This window comes from Eptesicus fuscus, chromosome 13 (genome assembly GCF_027574615.1).
Source record: "Eptesicus fuscus isolate TK198812 chromosome 13, DD_ASM_mEF_20220401, whole genome shotgun sequence".
NCBI classification, from domain to species: Eukaryota; Metazoa; Chordata; class Mammalia; order Chiroptera; family Vespertilionidae; genus Eptesicus; species Eptesicus fuscus.
In genome coordinates this window covers 3,500,647-3,514,695 of record NC_072485.1, presented here as the reverse complement: position 1 = coordinate 3,514,695, position 14,049 = coordinate 3,500,647, and the positions used below count along the sequence as shown (strand labels likewise).

Below are 14,049 nucleotides of genomic sequence, written 5' to 3'. Positions count from 1 at the left end.
CTCAATTGGTCTTTGCACTTTTGTAATTTTACCTTCAAATGCCATGGTTTCTTGGTCCCGTTCCTGGAGTTCCTGCTGCTCTCGCTGTATGTCAGTTAACACCAACCCAGTTTTAGCCCCAGAATACATGTGTGCAGCCTATGCAATGGAAAGGGAGCATCCAACATTAATGAGATGATGCAGCTGCAGGCTCTATGAGTATTCAGTTATGTGCATTTTGTCTGAAGATCAGCAATAACCAAATCAAAAACGCTAATTTTATATCTTATTCTCAGGATTCACAAAATGGAAAAGAATAAAATTGAGTTTCATGGAAAACTAATAGTACTATCAAATTTAAGAGTAAACAAAAATACAAACCAAGAAGCTATTAAAGGGAAGGCTAAGCATCTGTACTTCTGATTTTTTAGTATATATAAACTTAACACATGAGGACTCACTCTCAGGCCACCTGACCAGAAACCTGTATCAAGCTCTAAGCCCTCCATTAGAGACTCACACTAATAAAATATTCCATTTAAAATGTAAATTCAAACCTAAGATCCTTAAATCATAGATATATTTCAGGATAATGAAAAAATCTGACCAAATAAAAACTTTTTACTAAACTCCACCTTGTATCAAGGTAACAAATCAACCCACAAATGGGACATGCAGTATATCCTGATATCCTTAAGCCATGTGCTACATCTGATCAATATTAAATTACCTATGGACTAAACAGATACATAAAATATCAAGGAGTCCAGATGAAACATAGCCCTCACTTTGTGACCCAAAACAAAAGAACCCCACTTCCTGGGTTAGGGACAGGCCAGTCGATCCTGCCAGGACCACGTGGGCTGCAGAGGAGACCCACCTAAAAAATCTGTGCTGGAGGAAGATGTGCACACCATTGGCTCTAACATTCTGTTTCCTAAACACGCACTGGAATAAGACTCTTTTACTCAGACTTGTGTTCTTTACAACACAGTTACTCAGGGTTCATGGATTTTTTTCCCCCTCACGTGGGCCTCATCATAGATTTCAAATAAAACAAAACACTGACTTTCCAGGTGTTATGAAGTAGTTTTATATTTTAAGTGCCTCTCTTTAAACTCTGAATACAGGGACCTGCACTCCAATTTATTATAATAAATTCTTTACTTTGTTCCAGGTACTATGCTAAAAGTTTTACTTACACTAACTCATTTAATTTTCACAATAATCTTATGAAGCATATACTATTATCCACATTTTACCAATGAAGAAGCTAAGGCTTAGAGATATTATGTATCTTGCTCAAATTTCACAGATAGAAAGTGGAAAAGGTAGGATTTGAATACGTGACATTTGACACAAAGTTTGTGCTAACTCCACTCTGTAAACTACAGTTCTCAGTTTATTACTAAGAAAAGAGGAAGTTTTTCTAAACCTATTAAAATGAGATTTATGGAATTAAGATGACATAAAGGCAGACACTACTTAGGAACTCTGGTATCTGCAAGTTCACCTGGGTTGTATTATAGGCAGTCCTGCCTTCAGAGAGAAGGAAAGAGCTGGAGCAGTCTTCTGAACTAGATTTACTGCACTACCAAGAGCTGCCTCCCCCTCCACTGGCTCATATCTCTGGGCCTTGGATAGAGCTAGAAGACAGGAATCACTCTAAGACAGCGGTTGCCAACCTTTTGGACCTCACGGACCACCAGCGGTCCACGAACCATCAGTTGGCAACCGCTGCTCTAAGAGAAGATATGGCTCCTGAAAATTCCTACCTTCTTTCCCAGAGGCTGAGTCCTTCGAGGTGGAGACAGGTCAGAATCAGAGGATTTGGCCCTCCGTTTCCTCCTTGGTGGAGAGAGGTCAGAATCAGAGCTGTGGCGCCCAGGTCTATTCCGTGGAGGTGACAGATCTGAATCAGAACCCTGGGGCCTTGAACTTGGTTTCTTCCGCGGAGGAGAAAGGTCTGAATCAGAGGTTTTCCGACTGTCACCTGGGTAGGAGGAAGAGCCCAACGTGTGACTCTGATGTTTTCTAGGTGACGAACTCGTATGAAATTTCCTATGGCTGGGTGAAGAGCCTAGAAATTAAAGAATAAAGTCTTTAATCCCATGTTGGAATCTTAAAAAGAACTTAGCCACTTACTGTTGGACATTCATTTAGTCCTCATGCATCACTAACCTAAACACAAGATCAGATGACATGGGAGAAGAGCAAAGTCAGGGACAGTTTTTAAAACCAATAGGCAGGATGTGGAGTTCTGTTCCCAAGTCACCAGCGACTGTGACTGTGTGTGAGATCTCAACATATTCCTCTATGTCACATTTAACCACACTCAGAATGGGCAAAATAACGTGCACGCAGATCTCAATGGTGTGTTAAGTTAAAACTAACTAGGATACATTCTGAAGTCCTCAGACTAAAGGATAACAATGTATTTTAATTTAAAAATTAAAACAGTAACTGGGGACAAAATGGGGTAAAAATTTTCACCACACAGGCCTGAATTATAAACATAAGCATCACAAATTACCTCCCAAAAAAGCAATCGGCAATATGTATCAATGATCTTTAAAACACACAACCTCTAACCTGGAAAATCAATTTCTACTTAGCTTCTAGGAAACAAATCTAGAAGTACTTAATTTCCAGGAAACCTATTTAGAAGCAGAGAAGGAAATCATTCAGAATGGGAACAGTTTACGTACACAGATGTTCATTATAGAACTAGAGGCCCGGTGTATGAATTCATGCACCAGTGGGGTCCCTCGGCGTGGCCTGCAGGATTGGGCCAAAACCAGTTCTCTGACATCCCCCGAGGGGTCCCAGATTGCAAGCAGGCATAGACCAGGCCAAGGGACCCCACTGGTGCATGATCAGGGCCAGGGAGGGATGCAGGAGGTTGGCCAGCAGGGGAGGGACCACGGGAAGGCTCCAGGATGTGTCCGGCCCACCTCGCTCAGTCCTGATCAGCTGGACCCCAGCAGCAAGCTAACCTACCGGTCGAAGCATCTGCCTGCTGGTGGTCAGTGCACATCATAGCAAGCGGTTGAGCGGCCTTAGCATATCATTAGCATATTACGCTTTGATTGGTTGAACGGCCAACTGGACACTTAGCATATTAGACTTTCATTATATGGGGATTATGAGAGCAAAAATTTAGAAATAACCTAAAATATGCAGTATTAGGGAAATGGTTAACTAAATTTATGTAATACAACACCAATAAAAATTATATTAACAAAGAAATGTTTTTATGACATGGGGAAGTTAATGATAAGTGAAAAAACCAGGCAAGATAATGCATGCAACACGTAAATAGTGCACAGAGAGGGCTAAACTATATCAAAAATGAACAGAGAGCCCTGGCCAGGTAGCTCAGTCGATTGAGCATTGTGCCATGCACCAAAAGATTGCCTGTTCTCTCTCTCTCTCTCTCTCTCTCTCTCTCTCTCTCTCTCTCTCTCTCTCTCTCTCCCCCTACCTCTCTCTCTCAAAATCAATAAAAAAAATCTTTAAAAAATGAATAGAGAAAAGACTAAAAAGAACACTGGCTACAACACTAGTGATTGCCTCTGAATAACAGAAGTCTGCATGATTTTTTTCTGCTTCTCTATATATATCTAGACATTCTGATGTTCCTACAACAAACATATAGCACTTTTATGTCCGGTGAGGACAACAAAAGGATATATAAACACTTCTTCCCTTCTACTGTAAATATTTAACTCTTCAGTCCAACCTCTCACCATTTCCCTATAGTTTTTAAAATTTCTCCAAAGAAACTTCATTCTCATTTCTAAAGACATAACTACCTAACAAGTAAAAGATTCAAAATAAAGTGCCTAGGGAACAAGTCCCCACGTGGACAATCAATGCTCACCTTTAGACTCATGCTGTTTATTTCCATAATGAAATTTTGCTTGCCTTTTCCGTGGTGGAGAGAGGCCCGAGTCACATTCATACTTGCTGTTCTTCGGGACTGAGGGATGAGAGGGTCCTGGCCCCTTCCGATGTGGAGAAGTTTTGCTAAAGGCTCTTTCTGGGGCTTTACTGCTTTTGGTTCTGTGCAGTGCATGAGGAACATTAGGAGGCGAATCAGGGGAGTCATGACGGGCCCTCCTGAGCTTTGATGTGTCCAAGGAGTCAAGAGTCCTTCTAGGTTGAGATGTGTCAGGGGAGCTGTTACGGGCCTTTCTCTGAGGAGAAATATCTGAGGAACTGTGATGGGCCCTCCGCGGAGGAGATGGATCTGGTGTGTCATGACGGGCCCTTCTAGGAGATACACCTGAAGGACGATAATGCTTCCTGAGCAGAGAGGGATCCGGTGAATCATGACGGACTCTCCTAGGTGGAGAAGGATCCGGGGAGTCATGACGGACTCTCCTAGGCGGAGAAGGATCCGGGGAGTCATGACGGACTCTCCTAGGCGGAGAAGGGTCCGGGGAGTCATGGCGGACCCTCCTAGGCGGAGAAGCATCCGGGGAGTCATGGCGGACCCTCCTAGGCGGAGAAGCATCCGGGGAGTCATGGCGGACCCTCCTAGGCGGAGAAGCATCCGGGGAGTCATGGCGGACCCTCCTAGGCGGAGAAGGATCCGGGGAGTCATGGCGGACCCTCCTAGGCGGAGAAGGATCCGGGGAGTCATGGCGGGAATGCCTGTGTGAAGGCAGATCTTCATTGTGGCCTAAACACAAAGAGCAAAGAGTCAGATTCCCACAAATTCTGTGTTCACCACCAGTATCCAGTTTCAAAAGATGCCCCAGCAGCATACACCTCAAAACTACTCAGAAAGTCCAAAACTACTCTGTACAGCTCCTTTGCTTAGGGGCAGCAAACCAACACTCATGAACATCTTAAAAATAATCTCTTTTATTTGCCTAACAAGACATAAATTTGCAAAGCATTTTAAATACATTTTTCATCTTATACCTTGTAAGGCAAGTGGGGCAGGCATCTTGTTTACAGTCATGAAAATAGAAGCTCCAAGGTGCTGAATGGCTTCTCACCTCAGATTACAACTCCAAGATGAAGAGACAGACTGGAACCCCAGTCTTCTATCTCCCAACCCAATGCTTTTCTCAAAACCCCATTTGTGTAGAGTTCCCAGACAGAGGCTCCTACTGATATTTAGCCTAGAAAAGTTAGCCTAGAAGAGTGAGTTTCTACTTACTCTCTTCTTTCAAAAGGCATGTTCACTAAACCTGTGCCACATAAAAATGAGTGCTGTCAACTAATCCACGCCACTGAGCTCCTTATTGGGGGGAGAGATCACCAGGAAAAAAGAATCAGCATTACTGATCACCTACTACATGCCAAGGTAGATTACCTCATTTAATTCTCAAACCCTAGGAGATAAATATTACCCACATCCTACCTAATAATAGAGTAATATGCAAATTGACCACACCTTCGCTACGCCTAAGCCACGCCCACCAGCCAGGCCATGCCCACCAGCCAATCAGGAGGAAATATGCAAATAAACCCAACCAAGATGGCTACAGCCACTGAGAGCGGGAGGGAGGCTTGGGTTTCCGCGGTAACCAAAGAAGCTAAGCTTTCCACGCCTCCTGTTGCTGGCCTAAGCCTCCACTCAAGGCTACAAAGTTTCAATTATAGAAGGTGAATTAACTCCAACAGAAATTGCTGCTGGCCACGGAGCAAGCAGCAGGCTTGGCTTTGCTCCAGGCTACAAGGTTTCAATTGTAGAAGGTAAATAAATTCCAGATACCAGGGCCTCCTCTTGGGTCGCCAGGGGGCATGGCCGGCCTGCAAACCACCACAGGCCCCTCGCTCAGGCTGCCCCATGCCCCAAGGGAACTCCCACCCTTCAGGGCAAACCAGTCAGCCCCCACCCATTCACCAGGCCTCTATCCTATCTAATAAAAGAGTAATATGCAGATTGACCATCACTGCAACACACAATATAGCTGCCCCCATGTGGTCCAAGATCCTGCCCCCATGTGGACACAAGATGGCCACCACAAGATGGCCAGCAGGGGAGGGCAGTTGGGAGGCACCAGGTCTGCAAGGGAGGGCAGTTGGAGGCGATCAACCCTGCAGGGAAGGGCAGTTAGGGGTGACCAGGCTGGCAGAGGAGGGAAGTTGGGGGCAAACAGGCTGGCTGGGGAGCAGTTAGGCATCAATCAGGCTGGCAGCGGAGTGGTTAGGGGGTGATCAGGCTGGCAGGCAGAAGTGGTTAGGGGCAATCAGGAAGGCAGGCAGGTGATCAGTTGGGAGCCAGCAGTCCTGGATTGTGAGAGGGATGTCCCAGATTGGAGAGGGTGCAGGCTGGGCTGAGGGACACGCCCCCCCTCCGTGCACGAATTTCGTGCACCAGGCCTCTAGTTTTATAGATAAGAAAGTTGATGCTCAAAAAAATTAAATAATTTGCCAAAGTCATACTGCTAATAAGTGGTGGAATGAATATCCAAATCCAGCTCTGTCTGACTCCAGAGTCCGTGTGCAATATTTAAAATATGCAGATGAACATTCTAAGAACAGAGGCTAAGGTGGCAGAAGCAGGAAATGAGGTCAGGGTCATACTATATTTTCAGGATCAGTGACAAACTAAAACAATGCACTCCCCTAAAAAAAGAAAAGAAAAAGGCTTCCCCTACAAATGGGAAATTTAGATTTATCTATTGTTGGAACTCACCTCCCAGAAGCTTCCATTTGGCACTGGAACGAAAGGTTTCCATCTGCTTTACCTCTTCTGGCCGCTCATCCACAAACTCAGCCACCTGTGGCAATGAGGACACTACATTGAGGACACCCACAGGGTCCAGACAAGGAGCACTGTTGTCTAAGAACCTGAAGTTATAACCATTCCCATTCCTAACACACATCGCACACACAGACCCAAAACAGCCATGAGCATCCAACGGTGGTCCTCAGTTATGTGTGCTCCATAAATACCTGATTGCCACTGGATGGTTTAATTCTAGATCTTTCTCCAACTAATCAATTTCCCTCCAAAAGTTAATTTTATTCATTACAAACCTTTTTACCAACTTGCCATGGACACGACTGCCCCCTGTAAGATAAAAGCTAAATTCCTTTGCCCGTTTTATTTCTATGATATTGCATTAGGTGAAAACAGGCAGGCTCCTGGTCGTGCCGATCACTCACTCATAAGGGCTCCAGTGCCTCGGAAACCTTCCTTGTATTAGGTAGTTACAACAGCAGGCACTCTTGAAGCCAACGAAAAGAAGTCATGAAGATATACACAGAATTACAGAATCTTAAAGAGAGAAAACCACATTTCACTTCATCCAAACTGCCAAACAAATGTGGAATATTCTTTAGAGTATCCTTGATAAATGATTACTCACCCATTCCTCCCTGTCAGGGAATCAATTCACTAACATGAAACTCACTATGTTATTTAGTAGTCTACTGTATTTTGAGGTTGTGCTAGAAAGTTCTTAGTTTTATCAGACTGGTATCTATCTTCCTATAACTTCTTCCCATTGGCCCTAGTTCTGACCTTTGACAACTGATCCTCTCTCTTTCTACATGACAGACTTTCAAAGATGTCTGGTATAATAAATTCTCATTACAGAATAGCAAGTATGTGTAAAGCACTGTGTATTGCATTTTACTATCTCAATCAATCCTCACAATAGCTCTGAAAAGAAAGGGTCCACAATACTAAAGAGCAAACTATTACTTAGCAAAGTTAAATAACTTTCTCAATATCACAAGCTAGCAAGAGGCAGAACTGGAATTCAAACCCAGGTCGTAATTCCTCTCAACTTCTTCTCTTCTCACAAGATCCTACCAACATTCCTCATATAACCTAGTTTTGAGACCGCTCACTGGGCATTAAAAGCACAGGCTTTCAAGCAAGATGAACAGAGACCTAAATCCCCAGGTCTGCCAGTTGGTATTTGTGTAACCTTTGGCAAGTTATTTTCTCTAAGCCTCAATTTCCTCATTTGAAAAAGCAGTTTTCAAAGGATTGCTCTGAGGACTCAATGAAATGAGTCATGTAAGCTTAGCAGTGCTTGTACATGGTAAATGCTCAGTAAATTATACCTATTATTTTTGTGCTGCCACTGCTATTGTGATTGTCCTAGTTATTTTGCTATTATTTCTGGTGGTGGTGATGGTCTTGCAGTAATAAAAATGAATTCAATAACCAAGATCTGGTTTAACCAGTATAGAGAGCAGTGGGGCTAACACCTTCCTTGTTCTGGTTTTGGGGCCAACATAGGAGCAAAAGACAATATTATAAAGAAAAATTAATAGAGGATCACATAAAATTTACAATTTTTAAATGTCAAAACTATTATAAATGAAAAGGAAAAAGATAAAATATACCTATGATGTGTAAAACAGGTAATATATTCTTATATAAATATTAAATAAGTAAAAAAATTAAAATCCCAATTTTCTAAAAAAAGGACAAAATACCAGAAATTTCATAAAACAGAAATTCCCAACAAACATATGAAAAACTATTCATTTCACTATTTTTCAAAGAAACTAGATACCACTGTTTACCTACCAAACTGGTATAGGTTTGCCAATTTGTTGCTGTTGTAATGTTTAAGTACTGATGAAGAAATGCAAAAGCTGGCATTCTCCTACACCACTAGTGGGAGTGTGAATTGGTACCACCTTTTGGAAAGCAATATGGAACTATAGTTCCAAAGGATTGTAATTTCACTACATGGGAATAAAGAAATAAGAGATTATTTGTGAACAAGATGTTTATCAAAGCATTATGATATTTTAAGACAGGAAACAACCCATATGTCCAGCAATAGAACACTTAAAAATAATATGTATACTGAACTACTATGCAACCATTAAAAATCACATTCTCAAAGAATATTTGAAAGTCTTACTAAAGTATTCACAATATATTATTAAGTGGAAGAGTAGGCTCAAAACCAATTATATTTGAAAAAAATAAAAGTATGTATAATCTCTGAATTAAAGAGATATCCATCCAAATGTTAGAAGTTGTTACTTCTGGATAGTCACAGTATAAGTTACTTCTACACTCTTTTTAAAACTTTCACGTTTCTTAAAATTCCCAAATATTCTTAGCCCATATTGCTTTCCAAATATCTATACTAATAAAAGCCTAGGTGGTCCTCGCGCCCTCACGTAACGCCCTCACGTCATCACAAGATGGCCGCCACAAGATGGCCATCACAAGATGGCCACCAGAAGATGGCCGGCAGGGGAGGGCAATTGTGAGTGATCAGGCCAGCAGGGGAGAGCAGTTGGGGGTGATTGGGAGGCAGGGGAGGGCAGTTGGGGGCAGCCTGCAGGGGAGGGCAGTTGGGGGGACCAGGCCTGCAGGGGAGGGCAGTTGGGGGGGACCAGGCTGGCAGGGGAGGGCAGTTAGGGGCAATCAGGCCAGCAGGGGAGGGAAGTTGGGGGCGACCAGGCCAGCAGGGGAGGGCAGTTGGGGGCGACCAGGCCAGCAGGAGAGGGCAGTTGGGGGCAACCAGGTCTACAGGGGAGGGCAGTTGGGGGCGACCAGGCCAGCAGGGGAGGGTAGTTAGGGGTGAACAGGCTGGCAGGGGAGGGCAGTTGGGGGCGATCAGGCAGGCAGGGGAGCGGTTAGGGGGTGATCAGGCTGGCAGGCAAAAGCGGTAAGGGGCAATCAGGTAGGCAGGCAGGCAAGCAGTTAGGAGCCAGTGGTCCTGGATTGTGAGAGGGATGTCCAACTTCCGGTTTCGGGATTGGGCCTAAACTGGCAGTTGGACATCCCCTAAGGGGTCCCAGATTGGAGAGGGTGCAGGCCGGTCTGAGGGACACACACCCCTGCCCCTCCCACCCCCTGCACAAATTTCGTGCACCAGGCCTCTAGTTCTATCATCCTATATAATAAAAGCCTAATATGCTAAGTGTCCGGTCTTCCAGCTGATCATTCAACCAATCAAAGTGTAATATGCTAATGATATGCTAAGTCCGCTCAACTGATCGCTATTACGTGCACTGCCCACCAGGGGGCAGACAGTTGACTGGTCGACCAGTCGTTATGACACACACTGACCACCTGGGGGCAGACAGTCCACTGGTTGACCAGTTGCTATGACATGCACTGATCACCATGGGGCAGACGCTCCGACCGATAGGTTAGCTTACTGCTAGGGTCTGGCTGATTGGGACTGAGCAAGATGGGCAAGATGGGCCAGACGGGCCAGACATGCCCTGGAGCCCTCCCACAGTCCCTCCCCAGCTGGCCAAACTCCCATTTCCCTCCCCAGTCCCGATCGTGCACCAGTGGGTCCCTCAGCCTGGCCTGCACCCTCTCGCAATCTGGGAACCTTCAAAGGATGTTGGAGAGCCAGTTTTGGCCCAATGGCAGAACGACCGGTCGCTATGGTGCACAATGACCACCAGGGGGCAGACGCTCAATGCAGGAGCTGCCCCTTGGTGGTCAGTGTGCTCCCACAGGAGGAGCGCTACTCAGCCAGAAGCCAGGCTCACGGCTGGTGAGCACAGCAGCGGTGGCAGGAGCCTCTCCCACCTCCGCATCAGTCAGACATCCCCCGAGGGCTCCCGGACTGCAAGAGGGCACAGGTCGGGCTAAGGGATGTAAATATCTGACATAAATTTTGAAGATAAGAACCCCCCAAGTGCACGAATTTCATGCACCGGGTCTCTAGTAAGTATACACGGCTTTTATAACGTAAACAAAAACAAATGTGAACATTAATTAGATTTAAGTGGTTGATTCTAACATTCTGGTTCCTTTTGATCACTGTTTCCCTTTTAATTACTAACAAATCATCTTTTAAGTAATCTATTGTAGAATATGCTGGGGATTAACATTAAATATACTCATCTGGAATTCATTTTTACCACAATTCAGCCTATTAACAACTCTCCTTTTCACCTGTTTCTCAGCATAGATTCCATGGCTATACCAATGCTAGGTTATCTGCCTATGCTTTTGTCCACCTGGTTCTTATCTTCAAAATTTATGTCAGAGCCGAAACCGGTTTGGCTCAGTGGATAGAGCGTCGGCCTGCAGACTGACCAGGTCCCAGGTTCGATTCCGGTCAAGGGCACATCCCCAGTAGGGGGTGTGCAAGAGGCAGCTGATCGATGTTTCTCTCTCATCGATGTTTCTAACTCTCTATCCCTCTCTCTTCCTCTCTGTAAAAACTCAATAAAAATAAAATAAATAAATAAATAAATAATAAAAAATAAAAAAATTTATGTCAGATATTTACATTCTTTATGGAATTTCCCAATGGAATAAAAAGTGGCCTGCTTCCCCTGTGCTCTAAGAGCACTTGGTACATATGTGAAATATAGCTCCAACATTTATCATATTACCGAAATTATCTGAAAGTCCCATTTTAGAGTATGACCGCTAGAATACCAACACCATGTTCTCTTAATCCACATATCTCCAGTACTTACACAAGAGCATACAAATTTTAAAGTTTAGTTGAGTCATGAATAAAAGAAACAAAGAGAAAGTTCCCTACTATTGAACCTGAGCATTGTTTTTAAGGTACATTCCAACACATTGAACCTGGCTAATTCTATCCTAGCTCTATCACTGATGTTGTGGAGTCCTGCTTCTCTCTGGGATTAGTTCCCATTTTTAGTTTGATGGGCCCTTCCATAAAAAAGAAGACAGTACTTCTTTAGAAGTATTCTTTGCCCAACTTTCCCTCTTACAAACCTGCCCTGCACTGGGAGTTGAGGTTGAAAGGCTTGAACTTCACAGTCCTTACAGCCTCAAAAGATACATACCACAGGCAAATCACCATCATCTTCCTCTTCCTCTTTTTCTGGTTTAGTGGTGGAGATAGATGTCCAGCTCACATCATCATCCACAATCCGCATTCTAAATGGGGGGGGGGGGGGGCAATAAAAAAGGAGAAACATTCTTAGGTAACAGCCTATGAACATTTATCCATTGGTTTTAGGATAAAGCTCAAAATCCTACAAGGTCTACATCAGTTTTCACATACTCAGTTCCTTCTCTCTGCCTAACCCACTGTTCTCATTCTTTACTGGGAAACTCTTACTCATTGTGAAGAACTTACTATAACTTCCATTAGAATACCTTCCTAACTACTCTCCCAACTAAGAACCCGTTACACATTCCTGAAGTACTTTTATTGCACTTATCACAAAGGAAATAAATCAATTAGTTGCAAAATTAGTTGTTTAAAGTCTGTATCCCATTAGACCAGTGGTCGGCAAACTCTTTAGTCAACAGAGCCAAATATCAACAGTACAACGATTGAAATTTCTTTTGAGAGACAAATTTTTAAAACTTAAACTTCTTCTAACGCCACTTCTTCAAAATAGACTCGCCCAGGTCGTGGTAGAGTCACACTCAAGGGGCCAAAGAGCATGTGGCTCGAGAGCCGCAGTTTGCCGACCACGGCATTAGACTATAAGCTCCATCAGGATAGGGACTAAGACTTTCTCATTCAGACTGGTATCCTCAACACCCTGCAGCAACTAGCATAAGAAGTATTCAATAAGTATTTGTTACACAGATAAACTATGACGGACTGCAAATAACAATGACTGCCATGGTGTGAACAGTTATTATCTGAACAGCCAAGATCACTTTATATATCTCTAAGCACAACCACCACCATTTAATATAAGTGATATCATTTAGTATTACTCTCATTTCAAAGATAAGGAAACTAAGGCTTAGAGGGATTAAATATCCCCAAAGCCACACAGCCTGTAAAGTGGCACAGCTAGGACTCAAACTCTGATCAGTGTTGCTCCAAAGCTCAAGCTATTTTCACTACAAGGTACTGTTTCCAAAGAATCCACAGAAGTCAGAGAGCAGGAAGGAAGAAGGCAAGAATAAGGTGAAAGCCAAACCAGGAAGAAAATGGATCCGTCCTATGGACTTATTAGACTTTACAAGATATATTAGTTTCCTAGGGCGAACTGGGTGGCCCAAAACAACAGAAATGCATTCCCTCACAGTTCTGGAGGCTGAGTCTGAAATCGCAAGGTATCTGCAAGGCAAAGCCCACTGGGCTCCAGGGGAGTCTCTTTCCCTGACTCTTCCAACTTCCCGTAGCCCAGGCATACCTTGGCTCGGGGCAGCCAGTCTAATCTCGGCCTCCACCTTCACTTGGTCGTTTTCCCTCTAAGCCTGTTACTGTGTCCAACCTTCTCTCTCTCTTTTTTTTTTTTTATAATATACTTTTATTGAATTCAGAGAGGAAGAGGGAGAGAGAAAGAAACATCAATGATGAGAGAATCACTGATCGGCTGCCTCCTGGACGCCCCACACCGAGGATGGAGCGCAACCCCGGCATGTGCCCTGACTGGGAATTCAACCGTGACCTCCTGGTTCATAGGTCCACGCTCAACCCCTGAGCCACAGGCCAGACTTCTCTCTTCCTAAAGGGACACCAGTTATATTGGATTCAGCGCCCATCCTGATCCACTAAGGCTTCATTTACTTCATGGTAGCAATGCAAAGCTGAAGAATTCATATACGTCTAAAATGCCTAAAACAGCGCCTGGCATGTGACAAGAGCTATGTAAGTGCTGTTACTGTCAGCAGCAGCAGTATTCGGAGTAACGGGGGGAAGTGGGCACAGGTGGCCGCGGGACCACAGCGGCGGGATGGGAGAGCGCCGCCGGCAGGGCCTGAGCACCAAGCGCGGAGGCTTTGGCATCGCTCCCCCGTTTCTCCGGGCACAGTGTGCATTCTCCACCCGAGACGACTGAAGGCTACAGAGGCGGGGAAAGAGGGATGCAAGTCACAGTCCGGCTTGAACACAGGACCCAGGGGCGCGGGGGCGCGGTCCCGGCTCGGGCAGGCTCCCTGCGTCCCTCAGCTCGGCGGGGCCCTCAGCCCGGCGGGGATCGAGGAAGAGCGGGCCGCGGAGACGGGAGGAATTGGGGCGGCAGCCCCGCCCAGACCCACTCACCCCTTGCCGCCGGCACCGCCAGGCTTAGGCCGCTTTTTGCGACGCTTGAGAATGGACTCGGAACCGGCGTGGCCGCCGGCATCGCCCCGGGACAAGTAGCGCTTCAGGTACTCCGCCTTGGAGAGTGGGGCGGCTGCCGCCATGGCAGCGCGGGGCGGGGCGACGG

General features: G+C 45.0%; 1 protein-coding gene across 1 annotated transcript in view; it reads right to left on the bottom strand.

Moving 5' to 3' along the window:
• Positions 1–14,049, bottom strand: part of BUD13 (BUD13 homolog) — a 36,080-nt gene extending 22,031 nt beyond the window's left edge. The window contains exons 1-6 of the mRNA XM_028158505.2: positions 13,884–14,049; positions 11,716–11,809; positions 6,638–6,722; positions 3,863–4,666; positions 1,755–2,059; positions 33–138 (exon numbers count right to left, since the gene is read on the bottom strand). Coding sequence (XP_028014306.2) covers positions 33–138; positions 1,755–2,059; positions 3,863–4,666; positions 6,638–6,722; positions 11,716–11,809; positions 13,884–14,026 — 1,537 coding nt within the window. The 5' untranslated portion in view covers positions 14,027–14,049. The remainder of the gene's footprint in view (positions 1–32; positions 139–1,754; positions 2,060–3,862; positions 4,667–6,637; positions 6,723–11,715; positions 11,810–13,883) is intronic.